The sequence below is a fragment of the Nicotiana attenuata genome, chromosome 5, assembly GCF_001879085.1.
Source record: "Nicotiana attenuata strain UT chromosome 5, NIATTr2, whole genome shotgun sequence".
Taxonomy (NCBI): Eukaryota; Viridiplantae; Streptophyta; class Magnoliopsida; order Solanales; family Solanaceae; genus Nicotiana; species Nicotiana attenuata.
In genome coordinates this window covers 41,979,206-41,997,591 of record NC_031993.1, presented here as the reverse complement: position 1 = coordinate 41,997,591, position 18,386 = coordinate 41,979,206, and the positions used below count along the sequence as shown (strand labels likewise).

Sequence of the window (18,386 nt, the reverse complement as noted above, 5' to 3'; positions counted from 1 at the left end):
CACCTTTGGGTTGGTGGTGGGCCTTAGACGAAGAGAGACTCTCCTTAGGGTTGGAGGGCACCTTACGAAGATTTTTCTTTCGTATTCTTCCTTTTGCACAAACACCTTGATCCCATCTAGCCATGCATGAATTGGACGAGTTTCCCTGTTGTATACGAGTGCTGCGTCGAGTTCCGCCTGGAAATTGTCGTCTTGTTCTTCGTGATTGGGACTGAGTGGGGGCGAGTTGACAGGAGAGGGTACTGGTGTTGGTGGCACTGGTGGTTCCAAGAGAGGTAAAATGGGTTGGGGATTGGCATATGGTTGTATCCAGGGAGTTGATGGGGTAGGAGGTGGATAAAATGGCATACGGATTAGATGTGGGTAAAGATGTGGAGAGTCCCATACTGGAACTGGAAGATTGAGAGGTTGATATGGAGAGAGATGTGGAGATTGCATCATTGACCAGTGGTAGCGTGCAAACAACTCTGTCCCTAGTTGCATGCCCTCCGGAATTATCTGGGCAAGGTCTCTTGGGTTGTTGATGAGGATGGTCACTTCCTGATGATTCACCTCCATAGTGAAGGTTAAGGCATGATTTTGGAGACCCGTTTCTAGCCAAGATACTAGATTGAGTGGAGCCTCCAGGGAATGAGCTGTGTAGATTATGGAGGTAAGTTCCATGCTCAAGTGTGGGGGAGGAAGGGAGAGTGGATTGTGGGAACGAAAGAGATGGTGGATATTCTGTCTGCGTGGTTGTGATGACCTCCTGAGATAATTTATGTTGTTGGCAAGCATTGTGGAATTGAGGGGAGATAGGTAAGGCAGTGGTTAAGTGAGATAAGGTTGATGTGGAAGATGAAGATATAGGGAATGCCGGAGGATTTGAATGGAGGGTGTAGGCGGTTTGATTGATGGAATGAAAGGTGGTGTGTTTGAATGAGAATTAGATATGGGGGTGGAGATCTCATCATGATGTTCCTGCATGGAGACTAGTCTAGGGCTTGAAGAAATTGAGGCAATAATGAATTTGTCTTGTATGGGTGTTTTATGTGATGTTTGGTTTGTGTCATTAAATGGTGAAGACCGGCCAACGGGTGAGGAAGGGGTTAGGGCTTGCATGTGAGATAGGTGGTCGTGGCAATTTGCATGCAAGGTGATAGGTTATGGTGGAAAGTGAACTAAATCTAATTGGGCCGTGCAACTAATGAGGGTGGGCTGTGCTTGGGTAGAGTTTATTATGTTGGTGGAATTAATTAGGTTAGGCTTACTTAGGTTATTAGGAGTTTGGCCTTGTAATGCCAAGGAATTATCACGATTAGCAGAAGAATTATGAAGCGACAATTTATTAAAAGGCAGGTTATTAGGAGTAGTATTAAACTGATTAAACTTATCAAACGGCAAAGCTGATTTACCTTGATTAACTTTGCTTGGATGTAACTTCCTAGCCGCATGATTAGGGAAAGTAACAACTTTCCATTCATCCTTGGGTGATTGTTGCTGAGCAGGTGCATTAGAGCTGATAGATGGATGAACAGTAGAGTCATTGTTAGACTCATTAACAATAGTATTTGGTTGGTAAGAACAACTCAACTGATTATGTCCCATTCGACCACACTTAACACAAAATAAATTAAGGTCTTCATACACAATAGCCTGCTTATGATGGCCAATATAAACATGCTGGCAAAGTGGCTGGTCCAAAGGAACTTGGATACACAACCTAGCATATCTTCCCCTAATGGTGGAGGAGGTACAGTTATCAATGGCTAATAGTGTGCCAACCTTATTACCCAATTTTTTCAACATCTGAAAATCATAAAACTCAGTTGGCAGTTCAGGTAGGCGAAGCCAAACAGCAGAGTAGTTAATAGTGGTTTCTGATGGCATGAATTTAGGTTCCCATTGCCGAACAGATAAGTAGTGATTAAGAATAAACAATGGCCCATCATTTAGTGCGTGAAGCTTATTTTCCTCTTTCTGAAGCTTGAGCAAATAGAAATCACAACCTAGATCAACAAGTGGGAGATTCTCCGTAGGTTTCCACAAAGCATATAGTTTTTGCCTTAGTAATTGATGACCAATTTTTTGGCCATATAGCTTGACAATAACTGCATGCTGCCATGGCTTATATATTCGGGCCTTCTCATCCAAGGATAGTGGAATGAAAATATTAGGGTCAGTTGGTGCCTCCAGTTCTGCGTTAATAACTTGTGGAACAACAACTTGATCATTAGCAGTAGAAGGTATGGTTTGGACAGTATGGGAAAGCAAGGTATGAAGATAAGATTGGGGAGGAGATGATGAGGGGTGCATAACATGGGCCGTTGAATCAATATGCATATTAGTATCTTGTGGTATGGAAGAAAGCTCCTTTGAAGATGATGGAGGTAAAGAAGATGAGGGATTTAGGATATCCGGTGGCTTGGCTGGTATGAACAAGGGTGGTAATGAGTTCTTAGTTGAGAGGATTTTTGACATGCTTCTATTGGCAACTGGATATCAATTACGTTAGAGGGAAAACGGAGTATGCGGCTAAAGCTACATGATAAAATACAGCGTACAAACTGAAACCAATTATAGAAAATATACTTCCCTACCTCAAAGTAGGAAAAAAAGAAGAAGATCAAAATCACACAGAGAACCATTATACATAGATGTGGCCCCTTCTAATTCGCAATGTTGATGCATATTTGGTTAGCAATTTTTACTTATTTTCTCTATCTATATATGGTTTTATAAGCCTGTGTTTCGATAATTGTTATTTCACAAATTGTTGCTTAATTTCTCAAAAAGATTGAAACATTCCCATCGTTGTATAAATTGTTGACTATGCTCGCGTACGAGAGACATATACTGATTTGAGAACATTTACCCGATGCTTACAGAGTTTAGGGAAAACCAACAATGGTATGCTGCCTTCTTATCTTTATTCTTTTTCTGTTTTCCTTCAGGAGGTTATGTGAAATTACTGAAAAACGAAGAGTAGGAAAAATAAAGATTTTTTTATGTATTGTGCAGACTGTTTACCCTAGAATCCGGATAACAATTGAATTTATATGGGGTTTTAAGGATCCGTGAACTAAAAGATACAAAAGGTTTAGGTTGAGGAAATAAAAGATAAAGACTCAACAATTGCTGTTAAAGTAAATAATCGCAGAATATAATATTGCTTAGAACAATTGTGCTTGATAGCGTACAAGAATTTAGAGAGATGGTACTGTAGTGTAATGGTTTTTTCCCGGTCCCCTCTTTATGGGGTCTTCTCCCCTTTTATACATTCTGATTAAGGGTAAAAATAAGGTAGGTAAATTAATTACATCGTGGATCCCTGTAATTACGCCTTAATGGCCTGAAGTGGTTGAGAAAATCACGTTTGGGCGAGATATCCGGCGACGCTTGGTTATCCGTTACGAGTCCGGCTTCCGACCTTGTGTGTTTCTCCATCCGGTGGTGACTCATATCGAGCTCTGCAACGGTCTCGAAATGACTCGACCTCGGTTGTAGACCTGGCCGTCGTTCTACCTTGCATCCAGGTCGGGCTCGATGGCCCCGACTTGCCCCGGACCGGACCCAACCCGGTCGGGCTCAAGCAAAAAAAGGGTATCACCCAATACAGATAGTCCCCTCGTTTATTAGNCATCCAAGGATAGTGGAATGAAAATATTAGGGTCAGTTGGTGCCTCCAGTTCTGCGTTAATAACTTGTGGAAGAACAACTTGATCATTAGCAGTAGAAGGTAGGGTTTGGACAGTATGGGAAAGCAAGGTATGAAGATAAGATTGGGGAGGAGATGATGAGGGGTGCATAACATGGGGCGTTGAATCAATAAGCATATTAGTATCTTGTGGTATGGAAGAACGCTCCTTTGAGGATGATGGAGGTAAAGAAGATGAGGGATTTAGGATATCCGGTGGCTTGGGTGGTATGAACAAGGGTGGTAATGAGTTCTTAGTTGAGAGGATTTTTGACATGCTTGGTAACAAGTGTTCAAGAGAAAGAATTGACTCCAATTCGTTCGCTGTAATTATTTTTATTTAGTAGATAGGATATTGAATTTGTTGCTTACAAATTTTGGTTATTCAACTTTCGGGAGTTCTTTTTCAATTGTTCTGCATCTTTTACTTGCTTGTGGAAGCTGCTTCTACTATATTATTTTAATCATTGTATTTCAGATTTGATTCACAACTAAATTCTTTTCTGAACTCATCTTTTAGGATGTTTTTTTTTTTTTTTTTTTTTGCATATTGTGTGCAGTTTATTATTTTAGATTTTTCTAATATTAATGATATAGAAATTTCAACAGAAAGATTGGTGATTGTTTTAGTAAATTTGATCATAATCATATGTAATATAATACGTTGAAGGGAATTCAAAAAGCTTTTGGTGAACTTTTCCATTTTGATATAAAATCTGCAAGCCAATTAATTGAAAAGTTAGGCATCCATGTCTTTTTAATGAAATTAAATAATATGTGAATATCTTGACAAAGCATTTGAGCATTTTTGTAGGGCAAGAATTTTCCTTTATTGAATTTTAAGATTTAAGTTTTTTTTCCTTTAATTTTTATTTTACACTATAATTGAATTTTTCCCTCTAATTTTCATTTTACCATACAAATACGTCTTTAATAATATTATCTAATTTTTAAGAAGTTTACATTCACGGTAGAGGCACACATGCAAATCATATATCCTAAGACTAGATTGACTTAATAAATTATTAATGAAATTAAAATTGTCATTTAATAAATTATTTTTTTAATATTAGCACCTTAAAATTAATACAATTTTGACTATTAAGTCTTTCCTTATTTGAGTTATGTAGGAAGTTGGGTATAATTATATTTTTATTTTATATTTACATTAGGAATATCTCCTTGAAGTCAACTAAGATCAAATAGATTCCCATGAGGATTCATGTTCCTCTTATTAATAACGCTGGGACAAACTTTAAAGTTGAATCTGATGGGACTGAAAGTCTGAAACTCTTCCTGAAAGTTTTAAATCCACTTGGAGACCAACCAAACACAGTTTATTACTTCCTCCGGTTCAAAATAAATAATTTTTATCTGTTTTTATACGGATTAAGAAATCCAACTTTTAGCATTAATTAACAATGAAATTGACCATATTAACCTTTGCTATCTCTTCACATAAATACTCCTAACACATACTCCAACACTATTTACTCCAAGAGCAATATAAGAAAAAAATAATTAATTTATTTTTGAAATCTAAAAAATTTTACTTATTTTAGACTACAAAAAAAAGTTTATAAAATCATTTATTTTGGACCGAAGAAAGTAGCTTAATAAGGACGGCTCAATAAGTATAGTCCAGTTAGACCATCGCCGTCTAAACAACTTGATTTCTTTAACAATGTTATTTATTAATCTCCGTTTTTTTCAATTCCGTTGGAGTATTCTCTTATATTAGAAGGGACAGTTTGGGTCCTTCAGCTATATGTATCATCAACATGCCTGTCTGGCCCATCATTTAAGCCCCTTTTATTGACCAAGTTTCAAGAATTTACCCACAAAACTTGATGCTTAATGATTACGTGGAAGAAGTCAGGCACATGTGCGGTCCATAGCCAATTTTTATCAGCTACTGAACCTCTTTCTTCCTACTTAAAGACTAGATTACAAAACAAACAAGAGATTGCACCCACTTCAATACTCAAAAAAATCAGAGAAAGGAAGAGCTTTCGGTCATCATTGCTATTTGTGTCATCAACATGCTTGCCTGGCTATGACATGCTTCTCTGGCATTTCAACAGACCCCTAGAATATGTAGGAGTCTTAAAGTGATAACTTACACCAAATAATATCTCAACTTCACCGTCTTGAAGTAAGGAAAAACCCAGGTTGAAATTCTCTGGTGCTGGGTTCGTCGCTGCTACACCCGTGAACTGGTGAGTATTGAAGTAAGGAAAAACCCAGGTTGAAATTCTCTGGCGCGCTGGGTTCTTCGCTGCTACACCCGTGAACTGGTGAGTTTACATTTTCTATGCATAAGGGTCTTATTTTGTACTCAATTTCTTCGTCTGTGTTTTTTCCCCTTTTTGGGTGGGTTTCTTAAGACCTTGAAGTCATTTTTTTCCTTTAATATACTCTATTTCTCTGAGACCTTGAATTCGTTTTTCTTCCCTCTCAGATTTGGTTCAGAGTTGTCACAATTGATTTCTCAATTTCTTAAAGTGTACGAGTTTTATGCATTCTTTTCTTTGTTTAACGATCTCATGCTTCTTCCATGCCTCGCCTCTTAGTTTTCATCTGAAATTTTTCATACTGCTTACTGTTTGTGTCTAGCCTCCGTTAAATCTATTGGTTCAGGTGAGGACTCTCGCCATTTTCCCTTTGTTTGGTTGAAATAGAAATTTGATTGTTCTCTGTTGTTCCCTATTCTTTTTTTAATTTACTCATGAATTTTATATATGTATTGTAAGTAATTCTATCTGATTTTCACATGCATGTTTGAAATAGATAACAACAGAAATTGATTTTTTGTCAATTGGGTTCTCATTAAAAAAAAAGAACTGAAAAGGTAATTTCTTTAAAGGGAAGATCAAAATGGTTGTTGAAATTGGTTTTCGCTTCTTCATTCCAACTTGAGTTTCCTAAATCCATTTTGGGGTAATGGGTGCTAGGAATTTTGGTTATTTTATGAAGGTCATTTTGGTAGTTGTAATATTGTAAATTGTCTCTTGTGTCGATTCATAGCTTTGGTAAATTTGATTGTTTATGTTTTTTTATGGTGCAGCGATAGTTTTTAGAGACTCAGATGTGGTCATATTAGTGAAGTTCTGTGTGCTGATGTAACAAAGTATCAACTACTCTGCTCGTAATTTCTTAATATCAGCTCGACATTGTTTTATGTTTAAGAAAATCTTACCTCATCAATAAAAAAGAGTTTCAACTACTCTGCTTATAATATCGTTTTAGTATAGGGCATACATGTCAAAATTGAATCTTGGCCAGTGAAAAGACGAAGAAACTGACAGAAGGTAAGAGAAGTTTGGCTGTGGGTGAAATTTATGTGTTCAGAGAAGTTTGAAAACCTGAGTGCAATATTGAGATTGGAGTTATAATGCTAATATAAAAAACAGAAAGTATTAGTAATATGTTCATTTACCAGTAAGAGGAAACTATAAATACAAGACAGTCAATGCAATGAAGAATTAGTTTGAAGCAGAGAATAGACTATATTAGCCAAGATGAAAGACTTAAAAGACTTTAACTAAAGTGAGGTCATTTTTTGGAGGAAAACACAGTTGAATTGTTCTGAGAATATTTATTATTAGTCTATCAAAGACAATGGGATATGTAGGAAAACAGATTAGTGATAATGAGTTAGAAAACAAACTAAAAATTTATAATAATAAATTGAGAAACTTAAGACAATTATATCTCTCTATAATAACCTTGGTATTGTGGATTTGGGATATCTTATTCTTATAACAACTTCATAGTTCTGCTGAATTTCTCTTTTCTTGAATGAAACAAGCTATAATGCAACAAAACAACAATGATATTACATAACTATAATAACATTTAGTCCATAATCAATACGTAGAATAATATAAGGGAATTAAATATTTAATTTTAGTTGCTTTGTTCTTTCTCTTTGGTTAATTTGTTTGTTCGGATAAAGATGACGGGTGAAGAATGCTTAATCAGAAATGTTGCTTGAAAAAAATTTAACGTAGCAGAGAACGAACAAAGCAATGTTATTTTATTCTTCAATTTGCCATAGGTCGGTCCTTCTTCGTTGCTCTGACTGTTGAGGGGGTTGATATGAATAGGGAGTATAGCAAATGTCTTGTAGTATTGTTGATTTGTCTTTTCTGCGGTGTTCTTTTTGCTGACTGAATATGAACTTCTGCAACATATGAGCACTACTACATTGTGTTTATTTCTGCTTATTTGTGTTAGCCATGTTTTCTTCTCTTGCTCTAATTGTTAACATGCTTGTATTTATTACTACTGTTTGATTAAAAATTTGTGCTTCTTAAATTTTTCGGTCTGCTCTTGATATGGAAATAGTTACAGTTCACTTTGCACAAAGTGACTGTTCAGCTCCTGATTTGCATCTTTATTTTGGTAAAGTGCAATTGATTTGAATAGCAACCGTAACAACTATGTTTTAGTATGATTGCAGACTTGCAGTGTTATTTGTTTCCTGACGATAAATTTTATAATATTTAACAATTTTAGAACTTTTATACCAACAGATATTTGGGAGCAACAAATTTCAATATTGATGGACTCCGGACAAACAAACAAACGTCCCTATGAAAAGAAATATCCTGATAGGAATGTTAGACGACGCGAACAATATAAAGTTAAGATGGCCAATGAAAAGAGTGCACTAGCACTACATGAGGTGCTCACAAGTCAAGTGTTACAACGTAGTCGCTTTGACAGAATGACTTCTACCATCTCTACTGATACATCATCAGGACATTTACAGTACACTCCTAATATAATGGACTCCTCCTATACTTCCAAAACAGGTCAGTATATTAATTCTATATCGCAATGTATACAACATGAGTAGCATGACTAACTGTTTCACTGTTACTGCAAATATAATTTCTTTGTGCACACGAATATTTATCTAGGTTTAATACTATAAACATCTGCTGCGCTTATGCTTACCATGCAGAGAGTAAAGTTACATTGCTTCCATCATTTCCTGCTTTCGACAAACGAAATCCTCTTTGCACTTATGAGAAAGGCAAGTTGCTGAAATTTGCCATAAGTTTACACTAATATACAAGACATATTAATGTTAATTAAAAAATTACTTATGTGGTAGGTTCAACATCGGCTGTACCTAATGAACAAAATGACACAGCTGAGATAGTGATAACTAAAGGTTTGTATTTGTGTCTTCTTTGAATAATATCATTTTGTGCTTACTGTTTCACTCCTTACAACCTCTAGAACATGCAGGTCGCAGTCGAAATAACAGAACTGCTATGAATATTAAGCTACGGTCAGACTATGTACCGTTAAAAAATACTCAAAACTGTAAATTCTGCTCAGCAAAAAGATTTGAATATGAATCTCCTGGATTTTGTTGTGGCACTGGTACCGTTAAGATAATTTCACATCGAATGCCTGCTAAGCTTCATAATCTATACTTCGAGAATAATGAAAAATCCCAACACTTTCGAACATATATCAGAACATATAATAATTCGTTTGCATTTACATCACTTGGTGTAAATTATGATACAGACTTAGCGCGAAGGAATCGTGGTATCTATACTTTCAGAGTTCAAGGACGAATGTACCACCTAATAGATGATTTGTATCCCGGAGGGAAAAAATCAAAAAATCTACAGTTGTACTTTTACGACAACAACAATGAGTTAGCAAATAGAATGGCATGCTCTAACAAAATCAATGAATCTATAGTGAGTGAACTGATGGACATGTTGAAAGTTAACCCATACTCTTTTTTTATCCGATCTTTGATAGATATTCCCGAGCTACAGAATTTCCATATTGGACTTAAATGTGATCCTGGTTTAGATCAACGAGTATATAATTTGCCAACTTCATCAGAAATTGCTGCAATATGGGTTGAGGACAATGACAATAATATAACTCATGCCCACATATTCAAATTTATACCCACAGCAACATAACACAAATAGTGAACTATTATTACGGATGCTATGATGCCTTACAATATCCTTTGTTGTTTCCATACGGACAAAATGGGTGGCATTGTGGTATTAAGAAAATTCCTAAAGCAAAAAATATTCGTGCAAGTTATACTCATGAATGTGAACAGTTATCAAGCATACGAAATCTTTGCTCTCTCAAATTCATATCTTCAAATGGAATCTCAAGCTTTAGAAAAAGGAAAGAAAAAAAGAGATACAGTTTCTGCTCGTGAATATTATTGTTATAAACTTCAAATGAGAAATGATGATGAAGACGAGTTACTACACACTGGTAGACTATTTCAGCAATATTCAGTTGACGAATACATAAAAATTGAAACCCAAAGATTGGATTTTGCTTCGTTCAATCAAGATTTATTTAGAATGGATATATTGCAAGGACTTCTAGATATTTTAAGACTTGGCGAACGGGATTCTTCTAAACATTGGTAAGCAAAAATTCTTTTCAGCTTCCTTTATAGGTGGACCTAGAGATATGCGACAACGATATATGGATGCTATTACATTAGTACAACGTTTTGGTAAACCAGATTTGGTTATAACTATGACCTGTAATCCGACCTGGCCGGAAATAAAAGAACATCTGTGGACAACTGATGAGGCGCAAAATAGACCTGATTTAATTAGTCGAGTATTCAGGGCTAAAGTTGAAGAGCTGAAAACTGATATAAGCAAAAGAAATATCTTTGGAAAAGTTGCTGCTTATATGTATACTGTATAATTCCAAAAACGCGGTTTACCACATGCTCATTTCCTTATAATATTAGCTAATGAATATAAGTTATTGACATCGGAGGCTTATGATGGAATCATTAGTGCTGAAATACCAGATGCCAATTTGGATAAGAAATTACATTCGCTTGTTCTTAAACATATGATGCACGGTCCATGCGGTAATCTAAATCCAACAAATTCCTGTATGAAAAAATGGTCTTTGCAAGTTTAATTATCCAAAAAGATTTGCTGAACATACATCAAAAGGAAGTGATTCTTACCCCATCTATAAAAGACGAAACATAGGAGAAGTTGTAAAAGTACGGGAGCAGTATTTAGATAACTCTTGGGTTGTTCCATACAATCCTTTTTTACTTGGTAAATTCAACTGTCATATGAACGTTGAGGTTTGCTCTGTGGTTAAATATCTTTACAAATATATTTGTAAAGGACATGACAAAATTGCATTTTATGTACATGATAATGATACAAACAAAGAAATAGATGAAATAAAAGAGTATCAATCTGCTAGATGGGTATCACCACCTGAAGCTACATGGCGTTTATTTGGTTTCTCTATTAGTGAGATGTATCCAAGCGTTTATCATCTTCAGCTACATCTTAAAGGGCAACAACTTGTTTCTTTTAAAGGCAATACAGATATAAACACAATCATTAATAATCCTATGATTAATAAGACAATGCTGACAGAATTTTTCCAAATGAACAGAACTAACAAAGATGCCATAAAGCTTAACTTATTATACAAAGAATTTCTTGAACATTTTGTATGGTCAACTACAGACAAAACATGGACATGACGACAACAACGTTGTGCCGTTGGTCGTATCGTAACGTGTCACCCAACTGAAGGAGAACGATATTATCTGAGACTACTATTGCTGAATGTGAGGGGACCGAAATCATATAAAGATCTCCGAACTATAAATGGGGAACATTATAATACTTTTAGAGAATCCGCAGAAAAAAAGGGGACTATTACACTGTGATAACAGTTTAGTTGATTGCATGTCAGAGGCAGCAAGTTACCAAACGCCATATAGTTTAAGGCGTTTATTTGCTACATTATTAGTGTATTGCAGTCCAGCCAATCCAAAAGAAATATGGAAACAATTTGAAGAGTCAATGTCAGAAGATTTCAGAGTGTTACGTAATGTTGAAAGGAAAGATATTCAATATCAAGTTTTAAATCAGATTAATGATATTTTACACTCTATGGGTCATAATGTAAACGAATATGAGCTTATCCCAGAAACAGTTCGAGCATCTATATTGGAAAAAGAAGCAAAGGAGGTATTCTTTGAAAGAACCATCACGGTTAGTGAAGAGGATATACTGTTACATAAAAAACTGAACGCAAAACAATTAAAAGCATACAATGTGATTATTGACCGAGTATTTTCCAAGAAACCAGGAGCTTTTTTTATTGATGGCCCTGGAGGTACTGGAAAAACTTTCTTATATCGTGCTTTATTAGCAACTGTACGTAGTAAAGGATACATAGCTCTAGCAACTGCTACTTCCGGCGTTGCTGCTTCTATTCTTCCAGGTGGGCGAACTGCACATTCACGTTTTAAAATACCTATAGACATTGATGAAAATTTCAGTTGCAACATCAGCAAACAAAGTTCAACTGCAGGTCTGATTCGTGATGCAAAATTAATTGTATGGGATGAAGTATCTATGGCTAAAAAAAGAATGCTTGATGTTTTTGACTTGCTCTTAAAAGATCTTATGGATACAAATATTCTATTTGGGGGAAAAGTCGTTGTTTTTGGAGGTGACTTTAGACAAACTCTTCCAGTTGTTCGAAACGGAAAAAAGAAAGATTTTATTAGTGAAAGTTTGCTATATTCTACCATTTGGGACGAACTTGAAAAATTGCAACTGTCCGAGAACATGAGGGCAAAAACAGATCCTGCTTTTTGTGATTACCTTATGAGAATTGGAAATGGACAAGAGAGGGTCAACACTAATAACAAAATTGAACTTCCAGATTCTATGATTATTCCTTTTACAACTGAAGAAGAATCTCTGGACCATTTATTCGCTGTGACATTCTCAAATGTACACACATGCTCCTCTAATCCTTTTTTGGCAGATGCTCGCATTGTTCTGACGACAAAAAATGATTTTGTGAATGAAATCAACGATATTCTTATAGCAAAATTTCTAGAAAAAGCAACTACATTTGTTGGCTTTGACGAAACCGTTGAGCCTAATGATCAAAGTCAATTTGAGGACCTATTACACAGTTTAAATCCTGCTGGTTTACCTCCTTACAAATTAACTTTAAAGGAGAATTGCCCCATTATATTGCTGCGTAATTTGAATCCATATGAAGGTTTATGCAATGGTACACGATTGATATGTTGTGATATTAAGACACATGTTATTAGTGCTAAGATCGCGACAGGCGATTTTAAAAATAAGCATGTATTTATCCCAAGAATACCATTATTATCGTTACAGGACGAAAGAATACCAGTTCAATTTAAGAGAACACAATTCCCAGTAAGATTATGCTATGCTATGACTATAAATAAAGCGCAAGGTCAAACTCTGGATTTCGTCGGAATATATTTGCGAGAACCTGTTTTTTCACACGGTCAACTTTATGTTGCCTTATCGAGAGCAAAGAGTTCAAGTTGTGTCAAAGTGCTGATCCAACCGTCCACACTAGCCAACCGTGATGATCATTCTACATACAACATTGTTTATGACGAAATCATCCAAAGAGCATCTTTGTAAGTCTTCTGCTACTCCAAGATAGAATATTTTTTTGTTTTATTCTGTTAGTCATTTTACTCACGTACATTTTGTTTCATTTTTTTTTAATCCTTGAGTAGTTAAACAAACAAACTTATAATGCTCTTGGCTCTGTAATATTGTCAGCACTATGTTGCTACCTTCATTCTTGTGCTACCTAATTATTCTCTGCCAATTCCTACTCTACATTTTCTTTGATTTACCTTTTTCTTTTTCCCCTAGATTCTTCCATTTATCTATTACAGAGAGAAACTAACAAATTTAGTTGAAATTCTCTCAAAATTACAATAAATGAATGGGTTGATGATGCTCTAATTCTTGCTGTATTATTATTTACTCTATCGTTATGTGTGTTATATGAGATGGATTTAATAGTTTTCTGTTGTTGGAAAATTTAATGTAGGAGGCTTGAACCAACTTCCAATGTACATTCTATTTGAGAATGCTATAGAGGCCATGCGCTTTCAAGAGTTTGATTCTGAACCATATATTTTTGCTCCTGCCATTACGAAGGTATTCTTTGCTGCGTCCTTGATCAAGATTGATTTGTTTTGGTTCTATTTTGGGTGTTACTATCTGGCTTCCTATTGTTTCTACTCAGTCTTTAATCAAGATTGAATTTTTCTTTTGCTTTACCTGATTTATCCAATAAAGTATTTTTTCTGAATTTGATGTACAAGTCCAATATTCCTTACACATCTTGCCAACTGCAAGAGCATGTTGGATGCTTCCAGAGCTGGTGGATACTTCCATTTAAGGACTGCTACGAATATGTATCGTCACATCCATGAAGCCGTTGAAAAAGCTCAGGTACTTCTTGAATGGCATCTTCAACCAGCTGAAGAAAAGCCACCATGCTTAATATGTTAGACTTTTGTTCTTTGAGGTTCTTTTTGTTGGCTAAACGTGGCTTGAAGCTGAAGCAGTTCTTTGTCTGATTTTGATCTGGTAATTGAAGCTAACGGTGTGATCAGTTAATTTACTGGTGTATTTATAGTTGGTTATCATGTTATAGTAGTTGATTTGCTTAAGTGGTTTTGTTGGGTTTTTTGCTGTCTTGGTTTCTTAAATTGTACTCAATTGTTTGAGGAATAATTTGACTTGCTTTTTCTTGTTTGGTGATTTGGAGATGATGCTACCTTTATTTCGGTTTTAACCTATTTTTTTATTTTGTTATTATTGACCAAGCAACTCTTGTGCGGTTGCATTTCTTGTGTTTGTGTTTTTCTGGCTGATTAATTTAGTAACAGAGCAACAATTATGATTCTGCTTTTGGATCTTAATGGTGAAAACATCAGTTTGAGCATTAGTCCAAGTGGAGAATTGTTCTTGTTAAGGAGTTGAACTATTTGAAGAATGATTCCTGACGTTTAAAAAAATTGAATTCGCTCTTTGTACTTGTGGTGTTTTATTAAGTTATTCTAATACTGAGATATTGTGTAGTAGTATATAGAAAAATACTATGTGGAGATACTGAATTTGGAATGTGAAAATTATCCAGGGATAAAGGTGTGCTTTCTTCAATCAAACTGCTGGTCAAACATGGGCTTTCAAATTAGATAACTTAGTCTGTTATTGGGCGTGGTTTTTGCCATTGTTTTGATGATTCAGTATCTTGGTTTCCCATATGGGCAGAAAAAATAAGAATAGCAGTGGATGCACCCTTGTGACGATCAAAGAAAGGATTATCAGCCAAAGAGTCTTATCAGTATATAAAGGGCAGCCCGGTGCATCAAGCTCCCCTGCTATGCGCGGGGTTGGGGAAAGGGCCGCACCACGATGGTCTATTGTATGCAACCTTACCCTGCATTCTCTGCAAGAGGCTCTTTCCACGGCTCGAACCCATGACCTCCTGGTCACATGGCAGTAACTTTACCGGTTGCGCCAAAGCTCCTCTTTTATTGGAAATTGCACATCATATTTCAACTCATAACATACTAGAAGAGAATATCAAGTTTTGACTTCATCATCTAAATGCAATCACAGGAGAAACAGAAGGGAAAATTTGGAATTATCTTGGATTTTGTTTGGTTTGAACCTCTGACTAGATCCAAAGCGGACAATTATGCTGCTCAAAGAGCAAGACACTTTGAATTGGGATGGTAAGAATTTCCAAATGGCACTACATTGCTTAATACTACTGCAAAATTTCATCTGAAGTTTATTTGGACTTTATTATACAGGTTTTTGCATCCTCTGGTATATGGAGAGTACCCAAAAACCATGCAAAATATTGTTGGAAATCGTTTACCCAAATTCACAAAAGAAGAGGTTAAGATGGTCAAAGGGTCAATTGATTGTGGGCATAAACCATTATACTACCTTCTATGCATATGATCGCCATCTATCCAAACCAAAAGCCCTTGGATACCGACAGGATTGGAACTGTGCATTTACTTGTAAGATACTAATATACTATCTTAAAAAATGTTCTGATTTCCTATGTATACAGATGATCGGAAAGGCGTACCAATTGGTCCTAGGGTAAGCACATTGAATTTAATGTTTTTTGTACCTCAAACTTTCTTGCTCTTGTAAGCTCATCTTGACCTATCTGTGCTCACTACTACGGTATCTGATAAGTAATTTCCCTCATATTTCTTTTTAGAAGAACCTACTTTAGCTATATTTACAAGCACCAATAACGGCACCCTGAAACTGACACCACCGGTATCTAAAGCCACCTCTGCTAAAGGTAACTGTAAAACAATACTTATTTTGGATAAGATAGCTGTTTGATTTAATAACCATTGTATTTTACACCTTGTCACCTACTTCCAAGAGGGAAAATTTCGCTTATTCAAAAGAACAAAAATTTTGTGCAAGAAGTTAGATTTATTGGAATTTTGATACAAGATGCTTTTGCTCCTGAAAGAAAGAAGGCAAAAATGCTCAATTTTGTTGCTGCGTACGACAGAACTACTGTTACACTTGCCCCCAAATATAAGGTACTTCAGCATTTTGAGACAAAATATCTGTTTAATTCCCTTGATTTCTACTGAATTTGTTGGATCTGCATGACCTACAAGAAAACATAAAGAAAAGCAGTATAAAGTCAAATTCTTCTTGAATTACTGCTCTTATTAAATTTTACTTGTTTCACTGTTAACTGCCCCCTTAAAAAATTTCTCTTTGCTTACTTTTTCTTCTGTTTACATTTAAGATCTAAATTTTTTTGTAATGATAATATCAATCTAACATTGTGGAAGATTTCAGATTCCCTTGTAGTTTCAACGTTGCAACAAATAATCAGTGGTATACTCCAAAAGATGGAGTTCCACACTCGACTATCTACGCACCATTCTTCTATTCTAAACCTCATATACTCGCCCTTATTTCAATGTTGCTAAAGCTTATTTGACATAATACTTTATCACCTTTGTTGACAATAATGCTAATTGTTGCCATTTTACACAGGTTTGTCAAGATGCTACTGGAAAGCTACAACTTTTTGTGTAACAATATGAATTAGAAATAGAAGGATTAGAAAAAGCAACATTTATGCAGTAGCTATGTACGATCTCCTATTACTCTGTAACATTTTTGTAACAAATCTGCATCTTCTATTTCTCTTCTATACACGAACTCACTCCTTGCTGACAACTTTGTTTTTGCCCGGGCTACCCCCACTAGTCTTCTATCTATGTACTGCTTTGATTTCTCATTCAATTTTATAATTTTAATTTTTTATATTTTATTGTTATTAATTGAACTGTTAGTCATTTTGTTACTTTTAAAGATTGAATATTAATATCGTATTCAATATTTTGATCTTGAAGTCATAAATATTAGAAAAAAATAACTAAATGATAATTTTATCCTGTTTGATTTTTTTCTATATAGGGTACAAATATTCATCAATAGTTGAATTTGAGGAATCGTGCTTGCTCTACTCAAAGGACTAATCTGTATGGGTCAGAATCCAACCCCACGATAATTAACGAAGTTAATCCCGTCTTAAGCTAATTCATGATTAATTAGTGGCACGACCATTCAGAATTAACGATATTCAACCCGCATCTGATTCGATCAACAAGGCCATGGCCCATCCGCCACCATGAAGGCGAAATCCCAACGTGGTCACGGCCACTTATTGCCAGCTCACGAAGCTCACAGCTATAAATACCAAGAGAGGAAACCCTAGAAAGGGGGGGCTTCTTCTTCACCACTATTGAGAGAGAAAAAAGAGGCAACGTTACCCAAATTATGGGCAAGAGGAACACCATTGTAAGGCTCTGAACCTCTTCATGGAGAGGCAGACCAAACCAATATTATCAATAAAGGCTTCTAATGTTTCTCCCCCTAATCCTGAGTACTTATTTTCGTTTCCTTCATTTGGTCCAACGGATTATTACGGTTTGCTATGATTTTTCCGTGATTTATTTATATTGTTTTATACTCATAAGGTATGTAATAACTTTTGAGTCAAACAATTTGGCGCCGTCTGTGGGGATTTCCTAGCAAAATCGCGTAGTTCTTCCCTGGACAAAAAGAAAAGAAACGCCAAACTCGAAGGGGAACTCGAAGATCTCAAATCAAGATCTAAGTCCTCTCTCTCTCTCTCCGACCTCAGATAGTGCAAACAAAAAGAAGAAGCCTCCCCCCCTCCTAAGGGAAGGGCTCTATAAGACATCTCCCACGTCCTTGATACAAGCTTCGATCAGAAACCGGCACGGAGATATCTCGATCCGAGAGTCGCCTCAAGACAGCCTATATACCCTAGTTGGGAGGACAACGGATAAGCCGCTCAAGGTCTCAAATCCAAAACGAGTTTCAGCACTCAATACCCACAATATGGGACTCAGGCCATGAGCCTTCGTCATCAACATCGACAAAGTTCAACAACAGTTGAACTGGGACTCAGGCTATGCGCCTTCGCCATCAAATTCGACCAAGTTCAACAACAATTGAACTGGGACTCAGGCTACGCGCCTTCCCCAGTAAGTTCAACTACGGTCGAACCAAGACTCAGGCTACGCGCCTTCGCCATCAAAATCGACCGAGTTCAACAACAGTTGAACTGGGACTCAGGCTATGCGCCTTCGTCAGTAAGTTCAACTACGGTTGAACCAAGACTCAGGCTACGCGCCTTCGCCATCAAAATCGACCGAGTTCAACAACAGTTGAACTGGGACTCAGGCTACGCGCCTTCGCCATCAAAACGACAGAGTTCAACAACAGTTGAACTGGGACTCAGGCTA

At 36.1% G+C, this 18,386-nt stretch overlaps 1 protein-coding gene across 12 annotated transcripts; it reads left to right on the top strand.

Moving 5' to 3' along the window:
- LOC109225707 (ATP-dependent DNA helicase pif1-like) lies at positions 5,512-16,788 on the top strand. Of its 12 annotated transcripts, none has more exons than XM_019390470.1 (9): positions 5,512-5,973; positions 8,215-8,496; positions 8,649-8,861; positions 8,939-13,163; positions 13,589-13,698; positions 13,866-13,995; positions 14,687-15,287; positions 15,369-15,584; positions 16,603-16,788. In XM_019390470.1, the coding sequence occupies exons 4-5, from the start codon at positions 11,344-11,346 to the stop codon at positions 13,623-13,625; spliced, it is 1,857 nt and encodes a 618-aa protein (XP_019246015.1). In that variant the 5' UTR covers positions 5,512-5,973; positions 8,215-8,496; positions 8,649-8,861; positions 8,939-11,343; the 3' UTR covers positions 13,626-13,698; positions 13,866-13,995; positions 14,687-15,287; positions 15,369-15,584; positions 16,603-16,788. The 12 variants fall into 12 exon arrangements, 11 of the variants coding, with proteins under 11 accessions (XP_019246015.1, XP_019246014.1, XP_019246010.1 ...); XM_019390469.1 differs by having other exon boundaries at positions 15,369-15,669; XM_019390465.1 differs by having other exon boundaries at positions 15,369-15,669; positions 15,794-16,760.